The sequence below is a fragment of the Prionailurus viverrinus genome, chromosome B4 (genome assembly GCF_022837055.1).
Source record: "Prionailurus viverrinus isolate Anna chromosome B4, UM_Priviv_1.0, whole genome shotgun sequence".
Classification (NCBI taxonomy): Eukaryota; Metazoa; Chordata; class Mammalia; order Carnivora; family Felidae; genus Prionailurus; species Prionailurus viverrinus.
The window spans coordinates 27190865-27211509 of record NC_062567.1 but is presented as its reverse complement, the minus strand read 5'-3'; the positions used below and the strand labels follow the sequence as shown (position 1 = coordinate 27211509).

The window sequence follows — 20645 nt, the reverse complement described above, 5'->3', positions numbered from 1 at the left end:
TTCCAGCCCTGCTAGGGAGGTCTGTGTCCCTTATTCCTCTGCAGTTCCAGTGTGGGAGTCTATGGGGCTCGGTGTTGCCCACCTAGGGCCTCCGCCTGGCATTCTGGAAGTATGCTCCATGAATCTCCCCTTCACTAAAACTGGGTCCTATCTAGTCTGGGGATTTGTGATGTCAGGAAGAGTGATGTGTTCGTGAGATCAAAATAAAATCAACCTAGGAACACTGCCAAATTCTTCCTCTGTCTATCACTTATTCTCATATAAAGGTCGGTCTGTCTCCCTTGCTGGAGAATTGCGGAAATCTAAAACTGACCCTTTTCAGCACTTAAGCGGAATCTAACAGCAGAGGAAAGAGGTTGTTAGCAAGGACAATTTGCTCTGTACCAACCCACTAGCTGGCAATTATCAATCAGTGTGGTAGGGCTCCATTCCCCAGTACTGTGTAGAAACTAAGAAGTCTAGAAAAGCCTCAGATCAGGTAAGCCCAGAAAAATCAGAGGCAGAACTTAAATTTGATAGTTCCCCCCAAGCACTTAGTGCAAGTCTTATTAGTTGCTTGGAGAAAGCCTGGCTAAAGTGTTCACCGGTGAGCAAGAGAGAAGACAGGAGTTTTTTGGGTTTTTGTTTTTGTTTTTGTTTTTTTTTTTCCTGCGTGTTGACACGTTGGAGGTGCCCTTCCTCCGGGAAAGGAGGAAGGGAGCCAGAGGGGGCGGCGAGGTTGCAGAGTGGGGGTAGTCCCTCTCTGAGCGCCTGATCTGGTGGCTTTATTTGTTAGCGCGGTGGGTCCAGGCTGGGAACTGCACACTCAGCAGGGAAAGGGGAAGAGAGATTGGCGGCAGTTTTATAAAAACAATACAGCTCAAGTCTCCCGCGTGTGCCCCCTCGCTCACCCCGCGGAGGCACAGTCCGGTCAGAAACGGCTCCCTGGAGCTAGTGCGGCCTCCTAGTTCCCAGTAGGAAGAAGGCGGGTATTTGCGACTGGAGGACGCCCTGACCGCTGCACACCCCTCCCCATTCCCCTTCTCTGTCAACCCGCCAGGTTCTGAGAGGCGCCTTTCTCTCCGAGCCCGGGACGGAGGTCGCTCGGGGTCACCCCAAATCTGATGATGCCGTTCGCCCTGCGCAGCTGGGACTTGGGACTGGCGGGGGTGCGCTGGAGGCAGAGAGGACACGGGGAGGAGGCGACGTGCGCCTGTCGTAGCCAAGCGCCGGGGCTTTCCTCCGCAGCGCCTGCTCCCCCGGGTCTGCGCTGGGCGCGGCTGGCGCCCTGGTCTCGCCTCCCTCCCGCCCTCCCGCCGGCCGCCAGGGCCCCCGGACGCCGGGCTGCCCACGGCCCCGCCACGGTCCCTTCCGCTCAACCCGGGCATTTGACTCCCGGACTCGTAGCGCCACCTCCCCACCCAGCGCCTCCCGGGGGTCCGAGAGCCAAGACTCGGGAAACTGGTGAGGGGAAGGAGGCGCCCTGAGGCCGGGTCTCCAGCTTGGAGGCTGGGGCTTCCCGCGCGCCCGCAGCGGGAAGGAAAGCTGGACCCGGAGAGAGCGCGCGGTGAATGCGGGCGCCACGGCTGCACCTCCGCCCGGCCACTAGCCCGCCGGCACCCCGAGGGGCGCGCGCCATCGCGCGTTGCCGGGCCCGCGCGCCTCGGACTGCCCTCCTCCCGGCCCGCCCCTAGTTCTTCCGCCAAAACCCTTGACCAGAGTCTCCTGGCCAACATTCTTAAATCTCTTTTGCCAGCTCTTTGCGCCAGGTAGGAATAAAGCTCTGCTTTCAGGGTGTGTGCAGAACGCCTATTCCCAGAAGGTGTAGTGACCTTTTCACCTCCCGCACGAACTCTTTGGGAGGGGGGTCCGAGGGCATTTACCCTCTCAAGGGCCTGATCGGTGGCCGAAACGTTTGTTCCCTATTCTTGCTATCCATATCCTCAGAGGCCTTATGCAGCAGTTCCGGGAAAGCCTTTGGGGATGGAACTGGGGGGCATCCAGTCCACAGTGAGGACGCGCCGCCACGGGAGGTGGGGGTGGACAGGAGCTGGAGGACTGGCATGACAATTGCCTGTGGCCTGGGGCGGGCACCGTGCGAGCCCTGCCAAGAGCCCTCCTACCCCGCTACTGTTCTCTCTCCCAGCAGAGGCACAGAAACGGGGGCCCCTGGACCCCTAATTGCCAACCCCCGGGAACACCTGGACTCCAGAGAGACAAGAGTCTGGGCGGGGTCGGGCGACGGCTGCCCCCTAGCTGAAGACGCACCACTTCCCACCCTCCCGCGTTCCCTCTGTCCCGGAGGAGAGGGCCCCAGATCTCAGTTAACAATGGAGCCCCCGGTGCGCGGCGGGCACCCGGGCACCACTGGCGCCCGGCAGCGCGCCCTGCTGCGGGACAGGGAGGCCGTGTGCGGCTGCAGCACAGCCTCGCCCGCTCGAGTGGTCTGATTCGGATTTACGTGGCAGCGACACTGTCAACCCTTGCCTGGCTCTGTGGTGCGTCTCCCACTCCAGCCTAGCTTTCCCGGGTCTCCCTCGTCCTGGCCCGGAGCGCCAGGGGAGCCCTGCTCCTCCTCGCCCCGGGCCTCGGGCCGGCACAGTGGGAGTGACCGGGCAGGCCCAGCGCTCCTCGCCGCCGCGGGTCGGGGATTTGGAGTTACTCGAAGCTGCAGCCAGCTCCCGGGCGCGCCGCACTCCTCCGCGGCCGGATCCCGGCGATCCTCCACCAGCTGCCGGGCTCTCCCCCGGGGGTCCTGAGCGAGCGCGCAGAGGTAGGCTAGCCCGACCCAGTCAGTCGCTGGCACCGACCTCGATGCTTTCTTTCCAAACACACACACACACACACACACACACACACACACACACACACACACGCCCTGGGCGCAGACCCCCCAACGCCTCCCTTCCCGTGGATATCCTTCAGGGCCTCCGGGAGAGACCGACAGACGGACGGGGAAAGCACACGGAGGGAAACTTGTTCCTTCCAGTCTCCTGTCAGGCAATTACTGGCGAGCCTGTGCCGGCAGAGGGGAGGGAGGAAGCGAGGGAAGGGCTCCAGAAGGGGAGGGGGAGGACGAAGGAGGTGGGGGAGGCGGGGGTGCAGTTGGTGAAACTCCTCTGTCTCCCGCTCATCTTTTCATTGCGTGCTCCTCTCCTTCGCGCAGACACCCCAGACCTCCCCTGGGCGCCAGCTCCTCGGCTCCAACGAGTCCAGAAACAAGCCGGATTTTTTTTTTTTTTTCTGGAAATTGGCTTTGGTGTGTTTCCCTACGTCCCTCCTCCCCCGTCTAGCCCCCCTTCCTTTTCTTTTCTTTTTTTTTTTTTTTTTTTTTTTTTTTTTTTTTTTTTTTTTTTTTTGAGACATGGCCCGGGCAGTGGCTCCTGGAAGAGGAACAAGTGTGGGAAAAGAGAGAGGAAACCGGAGCTAAATGACAGGATGCAGGCGACTTGAGACACAAAAAGAGAAGCATTTCTCTCGGATCAAGGCATTGCATCGCTGCTCTCCTTTCTCCAAGACGGACTGAGGATTTTACGGCTCTAGGCGGAGTTGAAGCTCTTCAGATTGTTTAGATTCCCCGCTTTGCTCTATTTTCCCCGCACGTTCTGGTTCTCCCGCGTCTGCCTGGGGATCCGGCGAAGGGAGAATGGAGAGGGGGCTGCCGCTCCTCTGCGCCGCGCTCGCCGTCGCCTTCGCCCCGGCCAGCGCTTTTCGAAACGGTAAGTGACAGGCGGAGGCGCGTGTGACAGCGCGGCGCCCGGGCTCCCCCGCTGCCCGCGTCCGGCCGGGACTCGGGCTTCCAGCTCCAGCCACGGGACTCACGTGGAACTGCCGGGATGCACCGGGAATGGCCACCTCCTGGGCGGAGGAAACTTTTGTCCAGGAGGAGAAATAAAAAAATAAGAACGGTCGGTTCGGGGCAGGAAGATTTCAAGTCCTCCGCCTCCCTCCCCAAGTTGGTTGTTTGGTTATGGGGGTTTTCCTACCTCCGTTACAAGGCAAAGCTGCCTACCTTCCCAGATCAGCACACCAATTATCTTAATAATGTTTCCTCCCAAAGGCAATTAGATGAGACTCCCTTTCAAAAATCTGATGGCTGTTGAAAGTTAATGAACACTTTGCCGGGAGAACTTCCTGGTTGTTTTGCAGCTCTTTGAAACCATCTCCTCTGGTGGGTGCCTGCAAGAGATAGCGGTTTTGGGGTTGCTGGACCTCCGTCCTCTGTCTTTACATATCGCCCCTCATCTGTCTGAAGTATGAATGAAAGTTACATAGTGTCAATAAAGGAATCTGATATATACAGTGTAAGACACCGGGATATCTGAAAATCCCTAACCTAGCTACAGCTTCCACTTAGCTTCTAACACCACTCACTGCTAAGTAAATGAAAGAGTGCTGGGTTATAAACAGTATTCTGTAAACTAAATAATGTATTTTAAAATGTGATCTGGTTGTAGGCATGTTTAACTTACACTTTAAAGTAGGTGAAGGCAAGGATATGGAATTATCTTTACAGTAATTCTTCAGCAATTATTATTAACTATTTATCAAATATTTACGTTTGTCTGGCTTAGATTTCAATCAAAGTAATTAGGAAAAAAAGAACACCCACTACTTACTGTGGTATATTGTTTTAATAAGAGGCCACAAGTGGAGGGGTTCATACCAAGAGGAATTTAAATCACATCTTTATGATAGGAGTTAATCTCTCTAATATGCTTTTTGGAGGTTTTGTGATTGAAGCAATAGATTTCCCCCAACAGCCACCAAGCAGTGTTCTAAAAGAAAAGCTTAGAGGCCACACACACACACACACACACACACCTGTAAATATGGAGTTCAGTTTATTAATGAACCTGAGTTAGTGGCATCTTTCTATAATCTGGCTGGCAAGGGATGAAAAACATTCTCCTCCAATTGAAAGAGGTCAAGTGGTTAGACTTTAGAAATTACAGTAACCCAACCTCTGCCCTCTACAACTCCCGAGATTAAGTCCTTAGTAGGGATATTCACAGGATGGATTCGTAGCCTAATGCAAATAGCTTCCAGACTTTAGATTGTGAAGTCCATGGATATATATATATATGTGTATATATATATATATATATATATATATATATAGTATATTTTTAAATTTTCTTAGCAGAAATCTGGGGAATGCTGAGAACCTGAGCTCCAGTCTGTGAGCTTGCCTGGTTAAAGCCATGTTGCTATGCGTTCAGTGACCAGAGCCAGTAAATGCCTCTGTAACACAGCAGACCTCTTAAAGCCATGTCCACCTCCTCCAAGTACCAGTGTCTGCTAAATTAATTCATTAACCTTATTTAGGTCTAATGGTCCAGAGTCATTAGAAATTGCTCTTTCTTAATCAACTGTTAGAGAGATTTAACAGAGCCAGGGAGTCTAGCAGTCCACATTATCTTATTACACTGTCACTTTCTCAGAAGTCACAGATTAAAGAGCTCTGGTGTGGTACCGAGTCTACCTAAATGTCTTCTGAAGTGACTCTGTGGAGTGACTAGAAGCAGTGCTGTTTTATTTCACTCCTCTTACGGATGCCAGACACTGCCATGATGTTTGTATAGAGCTGGAGGAGACTTAATGAGATGGGGTCACTTTCCAAGTTTTCTGCACATTTGAAATAATGGAAAAGCCTCAGTAGAATCACATAACAGAGTCCAACATGATCATTAGTTGAGATCCTGAACTCTAGTTGCAACATTTCTTCTTGGCAAACCTTAAGCTTTTAAAAGCCAAGGCAAAGGAAACCAGTAGAAGGGTACCCCCCAGTCTAAGAAACAGGGTCAGAAACATCTAGCAATTGAGAAAAACAATGTGATTTATATTGTCTTCTTTTTAATTTATGGGAAATGATTTCTGTAATGCATGTAGCTTTATGCATTTTTGATGTGCACTTCATCTTTCATTTCCATTTGACCTGGTTTTCCTGTAATAAAATTCTGTAGATTTATAAATTCATGCTGAGAGCAAAGAATGCCATTCTCTTTCCACAGGGAATCTATTAGATGCAATATTAAAATCTATATATACCATTACTGAAAATTTGTGATTGATAGGCTTATATATTTCACTGCTTTCATACCTATTCCTCTTACATAGTTTATGCACCCAATTTTTATTGCTTAAAATTAAGCATCAATAAATGTGGCAGCATTTCAGGCTGAGACTCTCCAGCATGAAATCCATCATAAAAAGTGACAATGAGAATCTACGCTGAACAATAAAGCAGCCCAGTGACTGGTTTATTTGGCTCTCAGTGAATCACTTCAGCATTTGGTTTTTGTTTTTGTTTTTTAAATGAGGGCTCAAAACTAGTAAGCTTACCTTTCGCAGAATGTGAGACTATGGCTTACCATACCCAGACCTCATGTGTGGTAGGATTTTTTTTTCAACATATAGGGAATTAGAATTAATGCTGGGTGGCTATTTATTTTTCTTTCTGCCCAGTAGCTTTGATCTAGTCTCTAGGACTGAACAACTTTACTTGGAGCGGTAGAGCAGAATTATTTCTGCTTCACCAAATACACTTTGTTCTCTGTTGATCTGGATCTCCAGAGCAGAGATAACTCAAAATCACTTAGATTTATGGGCAGATAAAACAACAACACAAAAGGTTTGGCTTTAAGCCAATCGAAATCTTGGATGACAATCCCCACTGATCAATGACATAGACCAGGCTTATCATCAAAAAGCCACACAAGGGGTCGAATCACTTCTTTTAGTCACCTTCCACTCAGAACTTGCTACTTAATGCGATTACACTTCTTGGGGGATAATTAAGTCTAGTAGAAGCTCCCTGGGGACCATGTTAACATCCATTGAGAGGATTTAATGTTTTTAACGCTAGAAGACCTTTTTTCTTGGGAAGGAACTTTGTGGGGGTAAGGGTGGAGTCCTGTCAGATGTCAGTCTACTTTTCTCCTGTGCTAACCTTCCTGGGATCAAAGAGTGTTCCTTGGTGGGGGGTTGCTATCAGTGCCACCTGAAGGGCCTGTGGGGACCTCTTGGAGTTCCCCCTACAGAGTTGTGGAATGTTTAATAACCAGTAATGTTTGTATAAAGCTAGAATACCTAAATGGTTGTCAGGGAAAGATTTACTAAAATGTTATTTTTATTACAGATAAATGTGGTGATACTATAAAAATTGAAAGCCCAGGGTACCTTACGTCTCCTGGTTATCCTCACTCTTATCACCCAAGTGAAAAATGTGAATGGCTGATTCAGGCTCCTGACCCATACCAGAGAATTATGATCAACTTCAACCCTCACTTTGATTTGGAGGACAGAGACTGCAAGTAAGTGAGAAAGTATTTGAACAGGGCACCACACCACCATCTAGTGGTCATGGATGCCTAAGGGGGGGAAGTCTGTGTGTACAGTATGGGATATAAATGGATCCAGGAGGGATTCTGATCTAGGCCAGATCATGTATCAATGGTATGGAAATTAAATTATGTTTAGTAATTTCTGAGTTCCCCAAACTAGCATATTATGTTTAAATATATAATCTCTCAATTTTTTTTTCCTGTTAACACTTATGGTTTCAGAACTCTTTTGTTAAGAAATGTATATTTACATTTCTTTCTCTTTTTTTTGTTCCTGGAAAGGGGAAGAACTAGAAACCCAAACTTTCACTTAAGATTTTTTTTTAATGTTGTGGGTTACTAACATATATAGCATCAACAGATGATGAGGTTGGGTATTTTTTAACAAATCTGTGACACATTTTGTGATTTAAGGACTGAATCTTATTGAATTTGACATGACAAAAGCAAAGTGTCATTGAATAAAAATAAGGCATATAGTGTAAGCTGGATGAGGGGTTTTCGTTGTAGATTAATGATTGCAAGTGTCTTGTGGAAAATGCAAAAAAAATGTTAATGCATAATGAATACAATGGGGCTCAAATATAAATTATTATTTCATCTATCTGCTTTCATCTTGCTAATGCCTTCTACTGTTAAGTAAATAAGCATCAATTTATGCCAGATTTCCTTATTATCAAAATATCCTGACTATAGATACAGTCTAAATTTTATCTCTTCATTTTATATGAATGAGCTAGTGTGTGGATCTTGCTTTTCACAGTGTAGAAAATGTGTTTTAACATTGCAGGCAGCAGTCTCCTCAGATCCAGGATTTGCTTTTCTCTCCGGACATCCACGAGACCACCTGTCTCTGTCTTGTCCACGTTACCACACTCTGCCACCCTGCATGTGATGTGTTCTCCAGACACTTGAACCTGAATATCATCTTTAATGAATGTTTGGATAACGAAATAGTTTTAGCCAAGGAAAACAATCTACTTAAATCTCAATTCTAAAGTGTTTCTCGAGGACCAATATGTTTTCCCAAGTTTTAAAATGGATCAGTTTGATATAATTTCATACGATGTGAGTAGGCTATGGTTTCCATTGGATATAAACATTATTATGCAGACACGTTCATTATTAAAAATGTTCTATTTGCAAACCCATAGCCTTTTTAGGGAAGAACAGAGTAATATGAAAACGTTCCCACCTGTAGGAAGTCCTTAACGACCTGTTGAGTTGGTGGGGTAAACTAGTGTTTCATGGGCAGGGAAATGAGGTCATCAGGTTAATTCAACATTCTGGTACCTAGAGAATTAGCATACATTCATACACTGTTGATCAATTTCCAAATAATCAGCATACACTAGAGTGTAAAAAAAGTATGCTGATTCCAGTTTAATCCTTGTTCTGTGCCTCAGGGCATTATATTGACTTCTTAATCTTGTATGAAAGTTGCCATTAATAGAGTGTTCCAGTGACTGCTAAGAAACAGGGAGTTTATTGTTGTTGCCAATATTCTGTATGGTGGTTTTACAGTGTCAGTCACCTAGAGAAGCTGGATGTTTGTTCTCTCTTTCATTTTATTTTGTTTTATTTTTTGCTTTTTGAAAATATTTAAACTGCTATAAGAGATATTTTTAAGAGATGGTAAAACATGTTCAAGTAATAACATTTTTCCAAAGATAAGATGCCATTACATTTTAGTAAACTCATGTCTACTAAATCCTGATCTGAAAATCATGACCACATCTGCATATGATATAATAGCTAAAACATTCAAAATAATCAGTAGTCAGTAGCAATGGTGTGCTGGTAAGGGTTGAACAACTGGTTCTTGGAAGGGGGTGGGTCAAGTCCTCATTTGTAACATTTGCCAATTTCTGTAGTGTAAATATTCCCACCATGGCCAGTTTCAAACTATCTATGTGATGTCACTGTATGCAGACTTGTAAAGAGATGTGCATGAGGGGTTCTTGTGAGCTGGTGCAAGCTGGAGTAGAAGTGTATGAAAGGGAAGCCAGTCAAGTGAGTTAATATGTGTTAAGTGCGTATCACAGTGTCTGGCAGGCAGTAAGTCTGCAATAACTATTTGCTATATCATAATGGGAAGTGGAGGGTTGTGGAATTGGAAGAGCACTTTTTCAATGTTCTTTCTTAAACATGACAAGAAAAGGGATAATTATAATTTATAGCAAGGGAAAATTTTAGTGATATCGACAAGGTATTCAAGAAACTGACATGACCAAGAAGATTGTTGTTGTTGTTCTGATAGAGGCGAGACTTTTCAAGGCTACAGAGTGAAGTGGTTTCTTAACTGTAGCCAGTAGGGATTTGTTCTCTGTGAAGGTGCCATCTCCTGGCCAGCCTTGAAAGGCTGATAATGTTTAGCCTGATGAAGTCAACGGAGATGATGGCATAGAAAATAGCTTTGTGCCCTGTTTTGAAGTGTTGCTACCTGATTGTTTTATCAATAAAAATTCAAAAAATGATATAGGAAGAGCAGCTTAAGACATTGCTGTCACTATATTTTCAGGCTGGTCCACATGTGACTCCTGGTCACTGTTGCACGTTGCAGTTGAGATACAAGCGTGGCACAATTCTGACAATCTTTTGTGAAGGCTGTGAGAATAATCTACAGCTTTAATTTAAAATTAAAATTCCCTACAAAAATGAAAAATATCAATAACCCTTGGGAGAACAAATGCATAGGCAAAAATTTTTTGTTGGATGTGCAAGAGCATAGTTTCTTTGTTTTTTACATTTTAGTGGGTTTGGGGTGGGTTTTTGTTTTTGTTTTTGCTTTTGTTTGTTTGTTTGTTTGTTTTTTGGTCATTTATAATAGGCTCCTTCCAAAAACATATTTGAGTTGATACAAAATTAGGTACAATAAACCAAATACAGCGAGCTGGCAAGCTTTTAGTTATCATTCCTGTTAAGATCAAACTGATTGTCTTATTTGAGATATTTAATATCTTCCCCTGTTTCAGCTACATTTTATGTCTAAGAGCAGTAAAAAGTCCAATGTCATTGGGTTATTGGCAAGATAAAATAGGGTAGTGGCTATGAAAGCCCTTTGAAAAGTTAAAAAGCTTCCCTCGAAAGAAGTTGCCACTGTTATTATGGTATCTTTAACAACTTGGTGATGGTTAGAACATTTAGAAATATGAAACTTAAGCATATGTCAAACTAAATACATAGATCCAGTAATTGGATGATCCACATAAAATATACCTGGCAATTTCTCTTGAAGCTTTCTAGTATTTGTACAGTCAACTTCCACCATGTGAAAGTTTAAGAAATCAATTCCCTAGCACATTTGCTTATTGAGGAACATCCTTAAAACCCAGGTAAAATTCTTTTTGTGGAGTGTAGGGATGGATAAGTAATTAAATAGATTAGCTCTGGTAGGAAAAATATTTACTTATTTAAATTGGTATTGTTTTATTTATAATTAAAAACTATGTGACAGTTTTTAACAATATACTAATGCAGTATCAATTTTTCATGTGAAGAGCTCCAAGACCAACCCAACACATAAGCACTATGAACCTAACCTTACAAAAGGTTTTTAGAGTGGATATCAAGGCGTTACTTCCTTAGGGAAAATGGATGTGCAAGTTTGTGCCTGATAATATTAAAATGCAACAATCTATGCTTCAGGTTGCAGTATGAAAGTCAGGTTTCATTACGAATAAACATAAAGACATACTATTATAACTACCCAGAGTTCTTTTATTGAACAATGTATAGTATTGACCAATCAATCAATCAACCAGTAGAGCAGTAGAGAATCTGTCTGTGGCTAACATTGCACTAGGACGTTTAGCTAGAATTACCACCTGGTTTTATTGTTATGTTGATAAAAGAGAGGTGGCTAGAGAATATTCTGAAGGAGGAGAAGGTATGGAAGGAATGTACCTGTAAAATCCTCCATACCTGTGAAGTGTCAAAGCATAGTTACAAACAGAAAAGAAAGAAAAAGGCAACCTGCTGAAGTGTTTTTCAGAAAACAGTGTTCATTGTGACCAGTAAATGGTTTTCAGCATTTACGTTGAGCTAGTTAGCTCTTACTCAGCTACAGTTTTCTTCGGTGGTAAAGCAGACATCTTGAATCTCATAAAACTTTATATCTGCATAATAAACAAGAATGTCATTGATACAGTAGTTAGAATTTATGGAACTTTTCCGGTTTCCCAGCAATGCAAACTATCAGCATGATAATTTATAATGGGTTGTGACAAATACTGCTGAGCAAAGAGGTGTGTGATTACATTCAGATCAGATGTCCTCATCTAGGGAGCAATAAAAATTTCACAGACTTTGGGTTAAAAACATTAAGAAAATGAATGTGGAGCTCCAGAAAGAGTCTAAAAAGGTGGTAGTATTGGAGGGAGAAAACTCAGTAGTGGTCTTCTTACTGACTGGTTCCTGGCTCCAATGGCTGATTTGTCAGTTGCTGTTTTGCAGGATTTCACCAAGACACAAGCTAAAATGGTACAGGTGCTTTTTTGTCTATAAGAGATTTGTAATCTGTTCTTTGTGTAACCAAAAGTAGGTTTTTTTTTTCTAATTCAATGCAATCAAAGGAGATTTCACTCTTGTAACTTCATGTGAAGTTTAGTTATAAGAAAATTCTAACTAAACAGAGATAATACTCAAGTTTGGGCATTTTGTTGGAATAGATCACACACTGTTTCTTTAATGCCACTTTTAAAATTACCTAAGTTCTTATGAACTTAGAAACACTTAGAAACACTTAGAAATGGTCATTTCATTTATTTTCATAGACTATAAACTCACTGAATGAAAATTAATGTTATGCTAGTTTCTCAGGTCTGATAATTTCCACCAATTTAATTATCCAATGGCCACTTTGTCATTTATTGCCAATTTGGGGAAGTATAAGTTCCATTTTTGGTTTCCCTGAGTGCTATTTTCTGTTTGTCTTTTCTTATTTTCCTTTGTTCCACATGGGTTTTTTTTCCCCAATTAATTTTGATTTTTTTAAATGCTGCATTAAAATATTATTTATCTTGATTGGTAAGTTTTTCATTTTTTTGTTTTTGAGGTGAGTGCCTTACTCTAGTCCCAGTCTTGCATTTTAGAGCATCACTTACACCCAAACAAAGTCTTTGTTTTATGGAAAACAGTATTTTAAACCAAAATACTTCTCCATTTTCTATATGAAATATAGAAGTATAGGTTCTTTTAATTAAGGTATGATATGTATGTAGAAAAATACACACAGTGTGAAGTTTGATAAAATTTTATAAGGTGAGCACATCCATATAACCAATCCAAAGTAAACATTTCCAGCTTCCTATGAAGAAGCCCCCTTATGTTCGCTTTCAGTCACTAGCCTTTAGCTTTTTAAGGATGACTACTGTCCTAACTTCTGTGATTCCATTTCTATAAATTTCAAAGTCAGACAAAACTATAGTCTTAGAAGTCTGTATGCACTATCCTTCGAATATGATAAAACTCTTTGGAATAGAGATAGAACAATGCATACTATTCCCTTTCTAATAATAATAATAGTAATAATAATAACAGTCATACTGAAGTGTACTCTAATATTTTTTAGTAACTCCTGTAGAAATCTCTTGTATTTGTTACATATATTATGCATATGTTAAAATATACACAAAGTTTTCAATCTGGAGCTTGCTTTAGATTCAAGGCAAATGCAGAAAAATCTTCCTTTGCTTTACTTTTCAGTTTTTCATGTTGATTTTCATTCCAAGTAACTTCCTGACATGGTCAGTGTGAGAGACACCACTCAATTAAAAACTTTTGAGTGGATAAGAATGAACCCTTCTTAGAACAACTGCTGGCCAATGTTGTTGCTACCACCTGCAGCCTCCTTGGTTACTACTCAGGCAGATAATTATCTACTTTCTTCCTTTTGATTTTTTTTCCATTAGCACTGATTCAATTTGAACAAAACCCCATGTGTTTAATAAAATTAACTTTCTTTATTATTTTTTACTATAAGCAGTCACATTTGATCATAATGAATTTTGAGTATTATAGGGTTGTTTCGCGTTAGGCATTTTGGTAATTTGAAAGAAGAAACCTTTATGAGAAACTAAGAGAAGGTTAGTTGAAATCTTATCAAATTGAATCAACATGTGCATGGCATTTCCAACCAGATTTCACTTGGGGAGCAGACACTTAAAAATCGATCCAAATGAGACATATGCCTTCAGCCGGCATGCATATTCTCAGCTCCTTTCTTTCCAGCATAAAACTTGATACTTGCATGCATGCTGACATACTCCGGCAGAAGCACACACACAAACACATATGTGCATGTGTGTGTGTGCTTGTAAAGGAGGCTACAAAATAAACTTAACTAATTGCTGTTGTAGTATTCATCAAGGCTGATCATTAAGCCCAAAGAAGAACAAGAGACAAGATTAGTGTTCAGATCAGGTTCCAAATGCCTCTTAATTGGGTGTTTGTAATCAATCCTGATTGTAGGAGTCAGTGACTTGGCAGAACATAGCACCTCAAAAAAAGATTTTTCCTGCTATTCTGTGGTTGATAGAACTGTCTAGTATCTAGGTCAGTTAGGGATGGCATGAGGTCAGGATAACTCTCAGATTGGCTGTGAAGCATGCCAAACACATTATGCTGCTTATGTTTGAAATCACTTAGTCTTTGCAGTTAGCTTAGCAAATGAACTTCGTTCATTCAGAACTCTACTAAATTCTGCAGAAGAGCAGAGAGGAAAAATAATCTTTTGGCTTCTGTCCACTCAATTGCCTTGTAACTTGGATTCTTTCCTGATCACACCCAGGTCTATATTGTACACATTTTATATATTATTCAGTCAACATGTTTTTTTTCCCCTTTAATTTAAATAGTTGATAGAGTGTTTAGAAAGTAATTATCATGGCTGGTTCTTATTGTTGGGTCCTCACTCCATGCCTGCCATGGCATTCACTAAGCACTATGTACGTGCACGGGATGTCACTTAATCTTCCTATCATCCCCATTTTACAGATGGCAGCACTGAGGTTTACAAAAGTTAGACTGAGCCCAAATGCTCAGCTGCTGCACCAAATCCCTTTCCATCTTTGTGACTGATGCGGCTTGTGATGTCCCTTTTGAATGAGAAAATTCTTATGAAGGGTTGCCACCTTATCTTTTATTCAAGTAGCCATTTTCTTCTATGAAACACCTCACACAAAACTTTGAATACAAACCAACTAACTCTGGGGAAGGACTTAGTTTTGGAACTCTCAGTTCAGATTAGGTAAGAACAGCTAAAAATGGTGCACAGAAACTTCACACCAATTGGTGATTTTCCACTCAGTTAAAACTTGCCTTGGGGTTGGGTGGCTTAGTTAGTTGAGTGTTGACTCTTGATTTTGGCTCAGGTCATGATCCCAGGGTTGTGGGATTGAGCCCCGCATAGGGCTCCACACTGAGTGTGGAGCCTGCTTAAGATTCTCTCTCTCCCCCTTTCCCTCTCCCTGCTCGCTTTCTCTCTCTCTCTCTCTCTATCTCTCTCTCTCTCTCAAAAATAAATAAATAATAAAATAAAATGAAATAAAATAAAATGAAATTAAAGTAAAGTAAAATAACTTGCCTTAACTTGGGGATGAAATCCTGGGGGGGGAAGTATCTAAATTCTGGTCCCTTTGGTTGGTGGAGTTGGAAAGCTCAAAGCACATAGAAACACAATATTTATGTAAAGCCTGATAACCAGGCAGCACAAGTGTTCGATTTATGCAATTGGTTCGGGGGACATGTGAGATCCCAGCTGGGTCCAGGGCTTTTTCACAGGCCCAGAAGGCAGCAGGATTCCTTGTCTTCCAAGCATGGCTCATTTACTTAATCTCAGGCAAATGTCAGGAAAGTTTTGCTCTCTCATGTCTTCCCTGTCTGTAAAGTTTTGATACTTCTATTTGCCATCATGACTCTGTAAGGGTTAAATGGAGAATGTTTGCTCAGGCACTGGATTCCTATGAGAAACAGAAGAGTGTTTTTTGAGAAGAAACAGATGCTCCAGAGTATTTTGTTTTTATCTGGTCAGATACTTGTATAATCAGCTGGCCAGGTTGGAGGTGATGGCTTGTTGCTTCTGATGGACTGGCATGTCACAGAGAGAGCAGCCAGTCCCAGGCTGAAAGAGGATGCTGAATGTCTCCTTATTCAACTTCTTAAATTTCTTTAGAACAGCCAGAGGTGCCAAAGGCCAGTCAATATATTTGTGATTCCAACTTCTTGCCTGACTCTCCAACCAACAGATGCTATGAGCAGGGAAGCTATTGTGTAAAATATAAGCAGTCACTGAAATGGCATGGAAAAAAAATTAAATGTGCTCAAAATCTTGTTCCGAGAGAGATAACTTAAAAAAAAATTGAAGGCAGTAGGGATGCCTGGGTGGCTCAGTCGGTTAAGCATCCAACTTCAGCTCAAGTCATGATCTCCCTGTTTCCTGAGTTCGAGCCTCACATTGGGCTCTCCACTGTCAGCTGTCAGCGCACAGCCTGCTTGGGATTCTCTCTCCCTCTCTCTCTCTCTGCCCTTCCCCACTCATGTGCTCTCTCTCTTTCAAAATAAGTGAACTTAAAAAAAAATTAAGAGCACTGAATTCCCAAATTTAAATTAAAAAAGAACAGGCTCTTGACCCAAACAAAATAAAAGACACAAAATCCCACAAGCATGGTAGCTTGACTTCATCTCGTTTGGGATGATGATTTTTAGACAGAGCAATCCCTGGCAAATGAGACTGATATTTTACCTTTTATCTCAGTTCATACCTGCCTGTTCATTCTAGAATAGCTTGAGAAAGCAGGCGTTTATTTGTAACACAGTTGGTCACAGAAAAAGATGATTAAAATTTTAATTTCTGGATCAATCCACTCTTGAAAAAATTTCAGCCACTAGAAATGACAAATTCTCATTAGTTCGACAATGAGAGTGCATTTGCATCTCTCTCCTACCACCCATCTGTTCAGGTTCTTCATTCTAACAGTACAGGTAAAGGTTGGTCTCCCCATTGGGTAGTGAACTCTTTGGAAGTAGACACTGTGTCTTACTTTCATTTCTACTCTCTACCATCCCCACAGTGCTTTGCACATATAAGTTAGTGGAACTACACAGCTGACTTTTCTTGAAATTGAAGTCTGGAAAGAAGAGAAGATAAGAAAACAATGTTGCCCTGAGTAGAGTTCACAGTGGGCAGTCTGGGGGACAGACTAGCAAAAGTCAGTGAAGGGAGAGCAAAGGAGCAATTCTGGTAACTGTCCAAGTGGATGTTCCGTTGGTCTCAGTGCCAGTTTTTCGAAAAGACGTGATGGCAGCCACTCCCCAGACACGGAGGTGCGTTATCGAAATCTGACCAGGTTCCCCCTCCTCCTTCCCCACCTGCCTAGTCAGAGGCATCAGAACTGGAACTTTCTTTGTTTTTTGTTTTGTTTTGTTTTGTTTTGTTTTGTTTTGTTTTGTTTGTTTTAATTTGTTGTCAAGTGAGCTAACATACAGTGTAGTCTTGGCTTCAGGAGTAGATTCCGTGATTCATCTCTTACTGATGACACTCAGTGCTCATCCCAACAAGTACCCTTCTCAATGCCCATCAACCATTTTCCCCGCCTTCTCCAACCCCCCACCCCCATCAACCCTCAGTTTCTTCTCTGTATTTAAGAGTCTCTTATGGTTTGCCTCCCTCTCTGTATCTTATCTTTCCTTCCCTTCCCCCTATGGTCTTCTGTTAAGTTTCTCAAATTCCACATATCAGTGAAATCATATGATATCTGTCTTTCTCTGACTGATTTATTTTGCTTAGCATAACTTTGGAGCCTCAGTTCCCAGCCACACAGGCAAGGCTGGCTGGTCAGCTGGGGAGTGATCAAGCAGAAGGTAGGGGGGCAGGGGTTAGCCTCTCATATATGTACAGCCCACTGCTCTTACCCTGTGTATGTTTGAAATGCATTTTAGCCCTGGTTCCACTGGAGCCAAAACATCACCAGAACTGCCCTAGAAGCGTCTTCCCTTCTACAAGAGGTAGCCCGTAATTTCATTTTTCAGTGAAGGCTGTTGACCCCTGGCAGAGGGAAGAGTGAGGTTTTTTTATAGAACTGATTGGGTTTTCTTTCTTTCTTTCTTTCTTTCTTTCTTTCTTTCTTTCTTTCTTTCTTCTTTTGAAAAAGTTTTAGGTTTTCCTTATCCTTTATTTCATTGCCAATTTTTTTTTGTCCCTGAGTAACTGTTAGGTTATCTTGGTTCAGTCCGTTAAGACATCCTCCTTTCCCTCCTTAGAGGATCTAGCCTCATATCTGGTGCGTGTTAGTTCATTAACAGGAGCTGGGGATTTCTGATTGTCGGGGGAACATGTTAGCAGCTCCTGTGAAAAGTGTTCTGGTGAGGATCAGGGGCATGGCGTATAATTGCACGTCTGCCCTTCATTTCCATCTGTGAGGCAGGACACAGGGAAGGTGGGCGGGGTCACAATCTGTGAATGGCTGGGTTGTGGCCCTGTGAATACTGTGGTTTTGACAACCTCAACCAGTGCATCTCAGGCAGATGTAACAACATCAGGCTCTGATGGAGCAACACAGCCTAGACATAGCTTCAATTCCTCGTTTTCCTTCTCTTTCTGGAGAAAAAAAAAATTGCTTTCCTTCCTCTACCTATCTCAGTGACACAGTGTTGATGAGATAATGTAGGTGGAAGTAGCTTAGGAATACAAGAGAAATATGTTAAATAAAGCCTAGGTATTACTATAACAGGAAGTGCATCCGCAGGTTTTGTTCCTCAAAATAAGTTCAGACTGTAAACAATAACGTCTGCATCCTTACGAGGAGGCACTTATAAATATTTCAAAAGCACTGCACATGTCTACAATGGAGATAGTATCTCATGCCCAGCATGTATTCAGCAAACAAGAATTTCTGAACGTTCTTATACTAAGTTTGGCTGGATAAGTGGGCTATAATTGCTGTCTTCTAAAACTCTGGATGGGTGGAGTTTCTGGAAAAATCTCATGGAAGATGCTATCTCAATGTCACAAACTTGATAATAAAATTCATGGCTTTAAAAACATAATTTTCTCAAGTTTGCCTGAGGACTTATAAATATATTTATATGGTACATTCAGACAGTAAACCAGCCAATACTTTATGTACAGCCAGAGCCAATATCATGGTGGCTGTTACAGGAGGGATGCCAGTCCTTTCCGACCAGTTAACCAAAATTGTGCCAGTCCATTCATGTCCACAAAAGAGGAAATTAGACGGATTTTGTGTTAGAAATTTGTACAGAAAAGCAACTGGGAAAATACATGTCTTTAAATTGATGATTCATTGCATTCCTGTCCCTGTCCCTGCACTTCTGGTGGCCCCAGGTCTTTTAACTTTGCTGTCTCCTTCCCCTATTTCTGGTTGTGAGAGATTTCCCAATAGTGAGGAGATGTCTCGGTGGCTGTGATGAAAAGCACGTTCTCAGGAAGTCCCTTGAGAGAGTGGCAGAGGAGAGATTGCTGTTTTAGCCCCCTCTCCCCACTTCACCTTCATAAATGGCCTTAAATGATACACTCATATCTGTAGCTTCTCAAATGCACTTTCAATTCTGTTTTCATTTGAAATGCCTTCAGGTGTGTGTGTCCGGGAGCTCCAGCATAAGTGGTTTGCTTTCCTTCTTGTGGGACCATTGTGGTTCTTCACAGGTCAGATAGATTCTGTAGGACTTTCTTACTCATGAGTAAAAGAAATCCTCCTGGGAACTTGTTACCCTTCACACAAATATTTCATATCTCTCTCTCCCTTTCCTCTGACTGCCACAAATACTACACTCCACAACTCTACCTTCTCACTTAACTCTTTTCCACATAATTCCTGTCCCCTCCAGTTGATTGAAACCTCTTGTTGAAATGTTACGTTCCAATTATTCTTCTAATGCCTCAACCACTAGCCTTGCCTTGGCTCTAATTTCTTCAATCTATGTGCAACATTATACACAATTTGCTACTCTCTACCCGTCGGGGCTTCCTTCTTTACTGCATCTCGTCATACTGAACCATCATGGTTTCCTCCCCACCTCTTTTTTCTGACTTTCTCTTTCTCTTCTAACACTAAAAGACAGGCCCTTGCCAAGTTTCTGCCTTTGCCCTGAATGTCTTCTCCCTGAATTGCCTTGTTGATCTTAGTCACTCAGCTCAGATAATACCCACATTTCTGTCCAGCCCTAGATTTGACCTACACATTGGACTCAAACTTCCAAATTCATATGGGACGATGTTGACTGCCTGAGTGGTAGACCATTGCTACAAATGAAAAATCTGATTTTGTACCATCCCTGCATTTTCTTTCTCATATTGACTCCTTTCTTTCCTGTTTATCCAAACTCGACACTCTGGAATGTCTAATGTCTCCCAATGCCTATTTGTCCCCCAGGTGCAGTCAGTTTAAAGGCCTCTAAATTACAAATCTAGAACGTCTTTTTTGTTACATTTCTTCTGTAACCACTCAAGCCCTAACACTTTTAACCCCTTCTTGGTGCTATTGCATTAGCCTTATAAAGGGACTTTCCTTATTCTTCTTCTTTGCTTAGAAACATGGAGCTTCCCGTTTCTCCTTGCTTCTGTCTGTACTTCTCAGTCAGTCTTTCACAACATAATTTCCCCCATCCCTCTGGCCTATCTCCTGTGGTTCCCCTATACATCCTAACCAAAATACATTGTAGTTCTTTAGACTTACCCCTGCTTTCCCACCCCACACCTATTCATAAGATGTTTCCTTCAGAAAGGTGGGAAGGGTAAACACGGTTCCCTGTGAAAATGTTACACATCATTCTAGTTGAATCTGAAATGCTGCTTCCTTCATAAAGCCATTCACCGAGTAAACATGGTTTCTCTTTCTCTGTCCTCCAACACCCTCAAAAACTGTATTTATACCTCATTCATGTTCTTTAAAATATTCTACATTGTGTCATAATCATTAATATTCTGCTACTCTTCATTCAACTAGTTTGTGAGTTGCTCAAGAATGGAGGATGATATTGATTTCCACTGCTTGCAGGGCCTTGCGTAGTGTTTCAGCTATTATAGGTGTTTAATTAACATTTCCGAACTGAACTGACCAACTGACACCCAGCGAGTCTTCTCCAGGGTGTCTATCTAGCGTGGAAGAACCAAGCCAGCTTTACAGGGAAAGCTCTAACTTAATCAGACTATTAAAATGCACACTTACACTTCTCATTTACATAGTAAACCCTTCATTTTCCCGGGCAGTGGAGTCAAACTTAACATTTTCCTTCTAAAAACCGCTAGTTTTAAAAACCTAGATTTCAACAGGCTTTAGCTAAATCTCAAAAAAATATGCA

At 42.5% G+C, this 20645-nt stretch overlaps 1 protein-coding gene across 4 annotated transcripts in view; it reads left to right on the top strand.

Moving 5' to 3' along the window:
* The first annotated feature begins 3322 nt into the window (after positions 1 to 3322).
* The window catches only part of NRP1 (neuropilin 1), a 137991-nt gene continuing 120668 nt past the window's right edge, over positions 3323 to 20645 (top strand). The window contains exons 1-2 of one of the 4 annotated variants that reach the window (XM_047865423.1): positions 3323 to 3698; positions 7121 to 7295. In XM_047865423.1, the coding sequence (XP_047721379.1) occupies positions 3626 to 3698; positions 7121 to 7295 (248 nt within the window). In that variant the 5' untranslated portion in view covers positions 3323 to 3625. The remainder of the gene's footprint in view (positions 3699 to 7120; positions 7296 to 20645) is intronic. The other 3 variants (XM_047865421.1, XM_047865424.1, XM_047865422.1) reach the window with 3 other exon arrangements.